Source organism: Fundulus heteroclitus, unplaced genomic scaffold, assembly GCF_011125445.2.
Source record: "Fundulus heteroclitus isolate FHET01 unplaced genomic scaffold, MU-UCD_Fhet_4.1 scaffold_210, whole genome shotgun sequence".
In the NCBI taxonomy this organism is placed as follows: domain Eukaryota; kingdom Metazoa; phylum Chordata; class Actinopteri; order Cyprinodontiformes; family Fundulidae; genus Fundulus; species Fundulus heteroclitus.
The window spans coordinates 136,404-149,473 of NW_023396622.1; the positions used below are offsets into that span (position 1 = coordinate 136,404).

Genomic DNA, 13,070 nt, shown 5'->3' on the forward strand with positions numbered 1-13,070 from the left:
CAGCATCACCAATAATACCGCAGGACATTCCTGCTGATGCAGAGATAAAGGTTATGAGAGTTGAGGTTGACTTTGTGCAAGCTGATCCAGTCAGTCAACTCATTCAGTACTATTCAGACTGGTACAGACTAAAAAAGGCTGTTGCCTGGATTTTGAGAGTCAGACAGTTTCTTCAAAAACTGTCACGTGAGCGTAAGTCTTTGACAGCTAGTGATGATCAATGTCAGAAGAAAAGGAAAGGGGCTAGGAAAGTGCAAAGGCCAAACAAAGCTGAAGGTTACTTAACAGTTGCAGAACTGGAGAACGCAGAAATGGAAATTGTTAAGTTCTGTCAGAAGCAAAGTTACAAGGATGAGGTTCTAACTTTGCAGAAGGATCAAAAGGTTAAAAGGACTAGTCACATTGTGAAACTAGATCCTGTGTTGGATGATGGTGTTTTAAGGGTTGGAGGAAGGTTGGATAAATCTGCCTTACCATCCGATGTGAAGCACCCAGTAATACTACATCAAGATCATCATGTGTCTTCATTGATTCTCAGACACATTCATAAATCAACAGGTCACAGTGGCAGAAACATAGTACTATCCAAACTCAGAGAAAGGTATTGGATTCCAAAAGCTGACGCAGCTCTTAGAAAAATATTGTCAAAATGTGTACAATGTAAAAAGCTGTCAGGTAAGCCTGGTGAACAGAGAATGGCAAACTTGCCACCAGACAGACTTGAAATGGACAATCCTCCTTTTACAAATGTAGGGGTAGATTATTTTGGTCCTTTCCAAGTTAAATGTGGAAGAAGTGATGTAAAAAGGTATGGTGTTATGTTTACATGCCTTACCACGAGAGCAATTCACTTAGAAGTGGCTCAATCACTTGAAACAGACTCTTGTATTAATGCCTTCAGGAGATTCGTGGCTAGGAGAGGTCAAGTTTCTATAATGAGGTCAGATAATGGCACTAACTTGGTAGGTGCTGAAAAAGAAATGCGTGAAGCAATTGAATGTTGGAATAAGGTAAAAATTGCAGAGTCGCTTTTACAAGAAGGTGTCACATGGATTTTTAATCCTCCAGCTGGGTCTCATTTTGGTGGGATTTGGGAAAGACAGATACGTTCTGTTAGAAAAATACTTACCCAGCTACTGAAACAGCAAACTCTAGATGACGAACGACTTCACACTTTGTTTTGTGAAGTGGAGTCTATTGTAAATGGTAGACCTATCACAAGAGTTTCTAATGATCCTAATGACATAGAGGCATTAACACCGAATCATTTGCTTCTTATGAAACGGCAACCTGTGTTACCTCCTGGATTGTTTCAAAAGGAGGACTTGTATGCAAAGAGACGATGGCGTCAAGTTCAGTACTTGTCAGACATTTTTTGGAAACGTTGGACCAAAGAATATCTTCCACTGTTACAAGAGAGACAGAAGTGGTTAACTGAGAAAAGAAACTTGAAACCTGGTGATGTCGTGCTTATTGTGGATGACAGTGCACCAAGAGGTTCATGGTTAATGGGAAAGGTTGAAAGGTCAATATGTGACTCAAATGGTCATGTAAGAAGAGTTTTTGTGAAGACCAAAAGCAGTGTCGTGGAAAGACCCATTGACAAGTTGTGTCTTTTGTTGGAAATGGATGAATGATTCATTTTGTTCAAAGCTGTAAAACTGTTATGTTTTTTTTTTTTTATAAACACAGTGGTATTAACTAACCTGACTCCGCCAGATAGATTTGCTCCGCATATCCATCTGGAAACCTTCCGTTGAAGTAATTTTGGGAAGGGGCGAAAATACTGGTAGCTGATTGGCCTATGTTGGTGATAGACGGGCCAAATGAACCAATCAGATTCGTCGTCACTCTGTTACGAGCGACGACGAAAACACAACCACAAGCCAAGCTACTCTTGCTGCTGCAGGTAACGGCTCGTTAGCTCAGCAGAGAAATACTCTGTAATTCCGATAAAACTTGCTCGATAGCCACGCTAACGCTAGTTTCATCGGCTGAAGCCGCCATGTTGTATAGACTGAACTGACGCGCTTCCCGTTGCGTCACACCTCAACCCGCCTCAAAGCCAACGCTGATTGGACGTTCGTTTGGTGAACGGCTCCAAATTTTCTTTAACGGAGAGTAGCCAGACTGATCTGCGAGTGAAACCTTGAAAGCTCGCGAGATCAGGATGGTCTCACGAGGCTAGGTATTAACAGCAATGGGTTGAAAATGTCGCTTATGTAATTTTTGGTAATTGTTATGCCTTTGCAGTAACAATTAGGGGCCGGAATGTAAGCGCCATTTTGTGAAATTTGGACATCAATAACTGATTTATGTTATGTATCAATGTGTTATGTTTTTTGCTTTGTATTAAGCAGTTTGAGAACGAGTACATTTGTTATGTTATTGCAGATTTGGACACATTCTGTGAAGAAAGTGCTGTTATATGCATTTTTGGCTGTAGAGGGCGCTGTGGTTTTGTATTGCCCGTGAAGAAGAAATTTGTACTTGTGTTGTGGAGGGAAAATAAATGATGGCGGACGGAGCAACACGGTAGTTTTACCGTGACGCGACCGTGATACGACATAGGGTTGTTACACGCGTAAAACAGGCTCTGTGTCAGTCATTTAAACGAAGAGGTTAAATAAGAAATTAAGAAGAAACAACGAATGTGAAGATTAACCTCTACAGTTAGTTTATTTTTGGAATCCAACCATGCCTACGACTTGTTGTGCTCCCGGTTGCACAGAGAGGCATTCCAAATCGTTGGATGTACGTTTCTGTCGTTTACCGAAAGACAAAGAAAGAAGAAAGAAATGGATAATTTCAATAAAAAGAGCGCAGGCAGACACTCCTAATGGACCGGGAGAGCCATCATACTATGACAGAATTTGCAGTCTCATCTCCGGTAAATACAACTTAATTCTGCTCTAGTCATTGTTCTACTTAAATAGCGGCGGAGGGGAGGTGGCGATCGCTAGACGGGGCCGGGAGAAGCAGCAGCACCAGCCGTTGTCTGGAGCAGCAGCCGCTGTCTGGAGCAGCAGACCGCTGCTCCAGACCGTTCACGGGTGCTAGTACGTCTGTGTTTACGCTGCAATGTCGCCGACACCCCCATCCATTTTAACAAGACAAAAACACCAAAATAATCTGTAGTGAACAATGTTTTTTTTAACCTACCGGTCTTCCTCTCTGCTGAGACGCGGTCTGTGTCCGACTTTCTGCTGTTACAAACATGTCTGAACATCCATCCACCCACCCATTTTCTGACCCGCTTAATCCCTCGTGGCGTCACGGAGGTTGCTGGATATAAAATAATTGTAGCCGTCCAGTGGTTTCAGGGGCTTTCGTGCTCTCCCGTGTGTACTGGCCTGCGTGTTTTTAAGGCAGATGTATATGTCGCGGTACAGAACCCTTGGCCAACATTTCACAGACTCGCTCCGTCCCTTCAGGCTTTTGCTGTGTGGATCTGGCAATCTGATACCATCAACCATCAATTTACTCTTAAAACAATCTTGTGATATGTTATCTAAAGAAGAAAAATATGTGGAGAACTCGTCAGTTTCTCTGTTTGCGTCCGCCATTGTGTTTGTCTTTTGCCTACCAGTCCGGCGCGCATGCACGAAAAACCCGGATGAAAACAATAGCAGTGAACTACCCTATAAGGGAGTGATTTAGTTTTGTATAGTTAGAGCAGATTGGAGCAGAATACACTAGACCAAAACCCTCTCATGGACATGTGTTCCATGCTGTTCTCAAGCTCATGAGAAGATAATAAATTCGGACTTTGAATTTTTTTTTTCCTTTTATTAATTGACTGCATGGGGTAATGTTTCTGAATGTAAGAAGGACTAGCAACCCATTCACAATGCAAATCCTAAGTTAAACAAAACATTATTCGAGAAAATAACATTTTAAAGAATCATTTGCTCTGTGAAAATAATGCCTTTAGGACACTTAGTTTTATTAGTGCAATTATTCTTAGAAAGTAGAGGTTGGCCGATACCAGGAATTTTTAATTAATCCGATACCAAGTGAATACAGGGTCAATATTGCATATATCGAATACGTTTTATATTTAACCTTGATGTGTCATGAAACTCTTGACCCTTTGGTGTTTTTGTGATTTTTACTTTATTATTACAATTATAATAATAATGTTCTGTTCATAGTGGGGGGGTGGGGGGGGGGGGGTTCTAATCCACCTCTTATATTATATTTTTCAATCCTTATGTAATTTTGTTTGTGTTATGTGCACTTGTCTGCTGCTTTAATTCTATAAATTTCCCCGTTGTGGGTTAAATATAAGTTCCAAAAAAAGTAAAAAACAAAGCAACTGGACTTGTTTTCCGTAGTTGAAGATGTTTCGCTTCCTCTCCAGGAAGCTTTTTCAATTCAAAAGGTCTAGAGTAATGATGAGTACCAAGCTTTATACTACTGCCCAAACAAAGGCCTTGTAATGGCTTTGATAACATGCAAATTCAACCGAAACAGGTCCACCCCTTAGTAATGGGCGGTCGTTAAAGACATTAAGCCAGCAGTCTTTAACGACCGCCCATTACTAAGGGGTGGACCTGTTTCGGTTGAATTTGCTCCATTTGGAGCTTTTAATATATTCAAATATTTTTATTGGATTTTGAATTCTTCACATAAAATAACAGCCAAACAATAACCCCAATATTAACAACAAACTCCAATAACATTGGCAAAAATAAAAATAAAAGTAAAAATAAATAAATAAATAACAAAATAAATAAATAATAATATATCGACATGTTACAGTAGGGTTACAGAGTTTATGACTTAATTATGTTCCAGTGTTTCCAGCAGGGAATTGTAAGTGAAAATAATTTAGAAACGGCTGCCAGACCTTATAGAATCTCCGGGTTGATCCCCTGATCTTGTGCTTGATTTTCTCGAGTTTTAAATGAGCCATTACATCCTCGACCCAGCGTCTATATGTGGGAGGCCTCTCTGACTTCCAATTACACAGAATGAGACGTCTGGCCAATAGGGATGAAAATGCAATGGCATCTGATTGTGGACCAGATATCACCATCTCAGCGGGGGCCACACCAAATATGGCAATTTCAGGGGCAGGGCTTATCTCTCTGTCACAAATGTAAGAAAATGTGTCAAAAATTAAAGACCAGAACTGTCTCAGCTTTGGGCATGCCCAGAACATATGGTGGAGGGTAGCTGTAGCCTGACAGCATCGAGAGCAGGTCGGATCGACATCTGGATAAATCCTCGCCAGCCTGCTCCTAGATAAATGAAGCCTATGTAGCACCTTAAACTGGAGCAAACCATGTCTGATACAAATCGAAGTTGAATGTATTCTCTTGATTGCGCTTTGCCAGGAGACATCTGACAACCCAAATCCCAACTCCTCCTCCCACTGTGTCTTAACATGATTAATAGATGGCGAAGCGATCCTCTGGATATCCTCATATATTCTGCTCACTCCTCTTTGTTTTAGATCCTCTTCCAACCACTTGTCTACCTAGTCATTTGGTGGGAGTAACGGAAAGGAAGGAAAATGTTTCCGAATAAAGACGCGCACCTGTTGATATCTGAAATATTGGGAACTGGGGATATTATACTCCTTTAACAGTTGCTCGAATGACATGAACACACCATCCTTAAAAAGATCCCTTACCCGTTTCAATCCATTCCTGGACCATTGTTTAAATGCTGTATCCATGAGTGAGGGTGGGAAGAGTGCATTGGCCGAGATCGGCATAGAAGGCATAGCCTGTCTATATTTGAAGTGGGTTCTGAATTGGGACCATATTCGAAGTGTGTCACTTACAATAGGGTTGTTTGTGCGTCGCTGCTTACTGAGTGGCAATGGTGCACATACTAAAGAAGGTAAGGACACAGGATAAGCACAATGTTGTTCCATTTCAACCCATACAGGTCCATTCCCCTCGTAAAAAGAAGAGACCCAGTATATTAACTTATGAATATTAGCTGCCCAGTAATATTGCAAAAAATTTGGTAAAGCTAGGCCTCCAGCCTCTTTCTGTTTCTCCAAATGTGCTCTCCTTATTCTTGGGATGGTCTTATTCCAGATAAATGTTGATATAAATTTATCCAGCTCTCTGAAAAAAGATTTCGGGATAAAAACAGGTATTGTTTGAAACAAAAATAAGAACCTGGGCATGATTATCATCTTCACAGAGTTGACCCTGCCAGCCAGCGATATAGGCAGCACTGACCAACGGGTAAGGTCTAGTTTAGCCCTCTCCAGGGCAGGCTTAAAGTTATGTTTAAATAAGTCACTATATTTTTGGGTTACTGATACGCCAAGGTATGTAAAAGTGTTGCGAGTTACTTTCAGTGGGTATGACCCAAAAGACATCTGTTGAGCCTGGTCGTTAATAGGAAAGAGCAAACTTTTAGAGAGATTGATCTTATAGCCTGAGATCTCACCAAAACTAGAGATTATATCTAAAGCCTTGGGAATAGAGGTGCAAGGATCGGACAAGTAAAGTAGCAAGTCGTCTGCATATAGTGACAATTTGTGAGTTTGACCACCTCTGACAACACCCACGACCTCCTTCGCATCCCGCAGTGCAACCGCTAGTGGTTCTATGGCTAGGTCAAACAAAAGCGGGCTCAATGGGCAGCCCTGCCTTGTCCCTCTACACACAGGGAAATAGTTTGAGGTTATTTTATTGGTACGGACAGAGGCCTGTGGTGTAGCATATAGAATCCTTACCCACGAACAGAAAGCCGGACCAAAACCAAACGCTTCCAGAGCTGCAAAAAGATATTCGTATTCAATCCGATCAAATGCCTTGTAAGCATCAAGAGAGAGCAAAACCTCTGCTATAGGTGAGGTTTCCGAGGAATAAAGAATATTAAAAAGTCTCTGTACGTTACTATAAAGCTGCCGCCCTATAATAAAACCAGTCTGATCTGGATGAATCACTGTACACATAACTGATTCTAATCTACTAGCCAGAACCTTAGTCAAGATCTTGTAGTCACAGCAGAGTAGACTCACAGGCCTGAATGACTCACATTTCAGGGGGTCTTTTCCTTTTTTCAGAAGGACTGAAATAGTGGCCTGTGTCATTGTAGGGGGGAGAGTCTTGCGCTCCAAAGCTTCGGTATATACGTTTTTTAAAAGAGGGCTTAGTTTGGATGAGAATTTTTTAAAGAATTCAATAGGGAAGCCATCCGGCCCTGGAGCCTTGCCGTTTTTCATTTTTTTAATTGCCCGATCAATTTCAACTGTTGAGATGCTGCTATCGAGGTCAGTCCTGTCTTGTCTGCCTAGGGTAGGGACCTCAAGACCATTGAAAAACCGAGCTAATTTAATACCATCACATTTTCCCGCAGTGTAAAGGTCCTCATAAAATTTTTGGAATTGTTTATTAATGTCTTTTTGATCTGTGGTGATCCCATGCGGAGCATTAACCTCTGCTATAAACCCCGCCTCTGCGGAACGTTTCAACTGATGGTTAAGTACTTTGTTGGCTCGCTCCCCATGTTCATAGAATTCCTGACGAGATTTACGGTGCAGCTCCTCAGCAGCTTCAGATGAGAGAATATCAAATTCTGTCAGCAAACCTATCCTTTCTTTACTGAGATCCGTAGATGGAACTTCAGAGTTTTTTTGATCAACCTCCTTTATCAAAAACATCAACTCATTAAGGCGTGCTGACCTTCTTCTTTTCATGCTTGCATTATAGGATATTATCTGACCCCGTAAATACGCTTTCATAGCTTCCCACAGGGTAGAATGGCTTGTTTCTGGTAATTGGTTTGTTTCTAGAAAGAAGTCAATTTGAGTGGACAGGAAATTGACAAAATCTTCGTCAGACAAAAGACTTGGATTAAGTCTCCAGGTGCGTTGTGAGGGCTCATTATCTGGGAAGCAAAGCACCATTGTCATAGGGCTATGATCAGATATAACAATGCTCTCATAATCACTAGATCTCAGTAGGGGGAGGAGTTTCTTATCTAATAAGAAATAGTCTATTCTGGAGTAGGAATTATGGGCTGGAGAGAAAAATGAATACTGTCTAGAAAACGGGTTTCTGTATCTCCATGCATCAATCACCCCATATTCTTGGAGAAAAGCATTAATAGTCTCCGCTGATTTACTAAGTGATCCCCTTACAGCTCTAGAACGGTCCATATTGGGATCCAGAACGCAATTTAGATCTCCCCCGAGGACCAGCTGGTGACTATTTAACTCTGGAAGGCGTGAGAAAAAGTCGGTAAAAAATTTAGAATTATCCCAGTTTGGAGCATAAATACAGGCCAGTACCACTGGTAAATTAAATAAGTGTCCTTGAACAATAATAAACCGGCCATCTTTATCTTGGATCATGTTTGTTTGAACGAATTGCACTTCTCTATGTACAAGAATGGCCGCTCCACGACATTTAGCGTTAAATCTGGAATGAAAAATCTGGGAGAACCCCCCTCTCTTAAGCCTGGAGTGATCCTTATTAAGCAGGTGTGTTTCAGTTAAGAATGCTATGTCTGTTCGCAGCTTTGATAAATGAGAAAACACTTTATTACGCTTCACTGGATGGTTAAGCCCTTTGACGTTCCAGTTTGTAAATTTAATATTCCCCCCTGCACTGCTACTATTAGGGGTAATCATATTCCGGTATCTGAAATGGTCTGAAAGCAGCCTGTTTTGAAACAACCTCATCATTAAACCTTTTTATACATGACAGATCTCTGTTTAGACATTGTACAGTTGGAGTCGATAATGTAAAACATGAAAACCATAAGAAATACAAAAACATAAAATCAAACGCATCCCCTACACAATCCCCTTGCCGGCCTCTCCCCAAACGAAAGGCTGCATGCCCCCCCAGTCGTGTTCTATCACACAACATAACAAAACTTACCCTGTGAGACCGAGTCTCACCAACACTATCTGAATGACAGAGCAATATGCTGCAGCTAATCTAACCATAATCTGTTACAGTGCACACTCAATGAGTTTCTCGTGCCTTAACTTATTTCTATATACTTTATGCAAGTAACCTTGACAAAAACAAACAACAATGACAAAAAACATGAACAAAGTGTCTGAACTCACCCATCATATCCTATCAGGGCTCTGACAATCCAAAACAATTTTTTTTTTTAATAAAGAATTAAAGGACTAAATTTCTACTTGCACCAACTGAACACCCAAGAAAATTATTAACCTTCAGTGGAGTCTGAACCCTCCACTTATGTTAACCAGGTCTTGTGGTCCAAAAATGGGCATTGAAAATGCTTAAGAACTTTTTTAGGCTTAAGTGCCCATTTCAGACCGACCAGTCCTGCGTCCCTGGGGCTGATCTAGTCCAGAACAGAAAGTTTGCCGCATATCTGTGGCCCCGCTGTCAGTCTTATGATTGGGGACATTAAAATCCCCTCTATTTAAACTAAAGTCCTTAAAAGGGTGACGATTACTCAAACATACCTCTTTGTACGGGATAGGGGCAACCACAGAGTATTTCTCTTCAGCGCTATCAAGTCTTCAGGCGACGTGCTTCAGGTTTTCCATTATAAAATCCTTAGCCGGTCTAGGATCTTTAAAGCTTTTGCGCACACCATCGGGCGTCGTTATTCTCAGCTCCGCTGGGTACCACAGGCCATAGCGTACTCCCTCACAGCTCCTTAATAAGCCCCGCACTTCGTTGAACTCCGCCCGCTGCTTGGCTACTGCCTGTGTGTAGTCTGGTTGGATGCGGATCTTATCACCGTCCCCTGTAGTCAGTTGTTTCATCTGCACCGCTTTTCTAAGCATTTCCTCCTTCTCCCGATAATAATGACATCTGATAATGATGGCCCTCGGCGGGTCGTTGTTGCCCGGTCTCACGCGCAGCGTGCGGTGTGCCCGGTCCAATAAAGGAGGTTTATCGAGACCAAGCGTCTCCTTCAGGCATTGAGATATAAAGTCCGTCATGCTCTTACCGTCCTCTCGTCTTTCCTTTATCCCGGTAATGCGCAGGTTATTACGGCGAGATCGTGCTTCCAAATCCTCACTACGTGTTTTCTGGACAGCGAGCTCCTTCTGCACGTTAGCCATGTCCCGCTCCAAAGCAGCAATCAGGTCGGAGTGGCTATCAGCTGCAGACTCAAGGGCGACCATTCGTTTATCTAGGGCTTCACTCTTGGCATTAGCATTATCGTTTGCTAGTTTAATCTCTGCTCTTAGTTGGTCGACCTGGTTGCGAATTTCAGCAGATTGTGCCTCTGCTTTAGTGAGCAGTTCCGTCCTCAGTTCGGCGATCGCTGAGAGGATAGCCTGGTGCCCGGGTCCTCGGTCGGGTGTAGCGTCAGGCGCGGCGTTAGCTTCCGGGCTAGTTTTAGAGCTAGCCTTTGTGTTGGGCGCTTTCCGTTGGTTTTTAGACATTGTTAGCAGACGTTTGATCCAAAGATTAAAGTCTGGTTCGTCGTCTTGGTATGTGGGGCTCAAGGTTTCTTTCCTTAAATACCTGCTTCAATATTTATTAATAGTGCTGGTGAGGAGCTCAGTAAAACACGTCCTCACATGGCGCTGCCCAAACCGGAAGCCCATTTGGAGCTTTTAAACAGGCTTTTGAAAAACTGATAATTTGCTGCTGTAATATTATAATTTTTCAGAATAAAAAGCTAGCAGATGTGCATAATCAAAAAATAACAGAAATACAACTATAGAGAATTCAGTATTGTAAGAATAACCTGACTTCCGCCAGCTCTATGTCGCTCCGCCTAGCTTCACTCACATACATCTGGGACACCTCCATAGGAATTGCCTTTATTGAAGGCTGGACCTTATCAAAAATCTTTGCATATGATTAGATAAGCCACTTGTCTGTGATCTTTATCGACGTGCTATTTCAACCATTCACACCGAAGCGAACCCGTGACGCTGATGAGAGCGACGCAGAAAAAAAAAATAACTTTTTTTGCGGCTCTAGTGGCACGAGTTTTATTGACAGTGAGCTGACAGGAAGAGGGGGGAAGACAGGCAGCAAAGCGCCGCGGGTCGCAGTCGATCCCGGGCCAACCGCATTGAGGACTAAAGGCCTCCTAACATGGTTTGCGCTAACCGCTCCGTGGCGCGTCCGCAGCGGACGCGCCCCGGATAACAAAACTTGACAAATGCGGTCGGGAGAAGGGCGAAAACATCGTTTCCACCAACAAAAGCCTTCAGAGCCATTCTCTGATGTTCTTTTAATGAAACAATATTAGGTAGATTGGACAACACAGAAGATATAGCAGCATCAATGTTAACGATTGCTTCCTTGATGAGCCGCCACTGCTATCAAAACAGTCTCATGTCATGGTCGCATCTCCACTATGTCACATCTATGAAACTCCAGCCCTGCGTCCTGATTGGCCAGATAATGATATTGGTTGGAGAAATTACTTTCTATGGGAGATGTCCCAGATGTATGTGAGTGAAGCTAGGCCCCTGGACTCCGACTCTCGGCGCTTTGCCGCCTGTCTGCCCCCCTCTTCCACCCTCTTCCTGTCAGCTCACTGTGAATAAAACACGTGCCACTAGAGCCGCAAACACATAATTTTTTTTTTTTTCCTGCGTCGCTCTCACAGCGTCACGGGTTGGCTTCGGTGTGAGGGGTTGAAATAGCACGTCGATAAAGATGACAGACAAGTGGCTTATCCAATCATATGCAAGGATTTTTGATAAGGCCCAGCCTTCAATAAAGGCAATTCCTATGGAGAGGTCCCAGATGTATGTGAGTGAAGCTAGGCGGAGTGACATACAGCTGGCGGAGTCAGGTTAGGTGATGATGGCAAGTGGAACCAGAGTTTGTTACCAGGCGGAGGTGAAGGATGCAGGACCTGACTGGCAGGTGAGAGAGTCCACAGCTTCACAGAGACGGGTAGCAGAGTACACAGCTTCTCAGAGATGACTAGCGAAGTCCACAGCTTTTCAGAGACGGGTAACAGAGTTAACAGCTTCTCAGAAACGGCTAGCAGAGTCCACAGCTTCTTAGAGACGGCTTGCAGGACTAAACTTGAGGAGAAGCAGAGGTGGCAGGGTACCAGTTATGCAGGAGACAAAAACAGACAGGCGTGGAGTGGGTGTTGAACGATGACGGACCAGTGAGGAAATGAGAACGGAGGGAGACTTAAATAGGGAAACTAACAGGTGAAAAGAGTCTGACTGATTGATTGGTAAATAGCTAACAGGTGCGACTGACTGCAGAGGGAGTAAAGAGAAGGCTGAGTGAGAAGGGATGATGAAACTGAAAACTAACAATAAATAAAGTCAAAAACATAACTAAAAACCCAAACGAGGAAGAAAAGTGAAAACTAAAGGAAAACAGAAGCCAAACCAAAACTAAACCATGACATTACTAAATCAGTAAACAAAAGAAAAAACTGGAAAACTAAGGTAAAAAAAATAGAATACTAAAGCAAACACCGGAAGACTAAAGGCAAAATCTAGAATACTAAAACACTAGGGAAACAGAGGAACTAGGAGGACTCAGGTGAACAAGAACAGGGAAACCAGGGGGAAGCCAGAACCAAAACGAAACTACAGAGGGCCAAGAGGAAATAAATGAGCGTAACACAGCTCCTACCTATCTGAGCTCCTATCTAAGGAGCTCAGGAACCTACAAGCTCCGGGGCCTAAATGAGCGCTGGGACCTTAATGAGCGCCAGGAAAGCGCAGGTACCTGTAGAGCACAGAGAAAGAAAAGAAAAATAAATAAATAAAAATAAAAAATAAGACAGAACCTAAAGACTTAAAATACAGAACCAAGACAAGAACTTCAGGACAAAAAGAAAACTAGAAAAACTAAGGCAGGACTAGAAACTTACATACAGAACAAAAACAAAGACTACAAGACTAAAGCAAAGCTAGTAAACTGAAGCAGCACTAGAAAACGAGAGGCAAGACAAAAACAAAAGAACACTAATAAATCTAAGACCCACTGAAAAACTCTAAAACGGAAAAATAATAATTAACTCAAAACTCAAAAAAAAAACTCGAAACTAAGACAGAAACTAGAGAACTAGACAGATCTAAGGCGGAAACAACTATACTAAAACAGGAACAAAAAGCAAGAACTAGAAGGGCTGGGCAGCAATGTCTTTAACATGCT

General features: G+C 42.4%; 1 protein-coding gene across 1 annotated transcript; it reads left to right on the forward strand.

Annotated features, from left to right (window-relative positions):
• Positions 1-590: 590 nt before the first annotated feature.
• LOC118559046 lies at positions 591-2,668 on the forward strand. The gene is made up of 2 exons (XM_036129735.1): positions 591-1,694; positions 2,189-2,668. The coding sequence occupies exon 1, from the start codon at positions 696-698 to the stop codon at positions 1,635-1,637; it is 942 nt and encodes a 313-aa protein (XP_035985628.1). The 5' UTR covers positions 591-695; the 3' UTR covers positions 1,638-1,694; positions 2,189-2,668.
• The last annotated feature ends 10,402 nt before the right edge of the window (positions 2,669-13,070 follow it).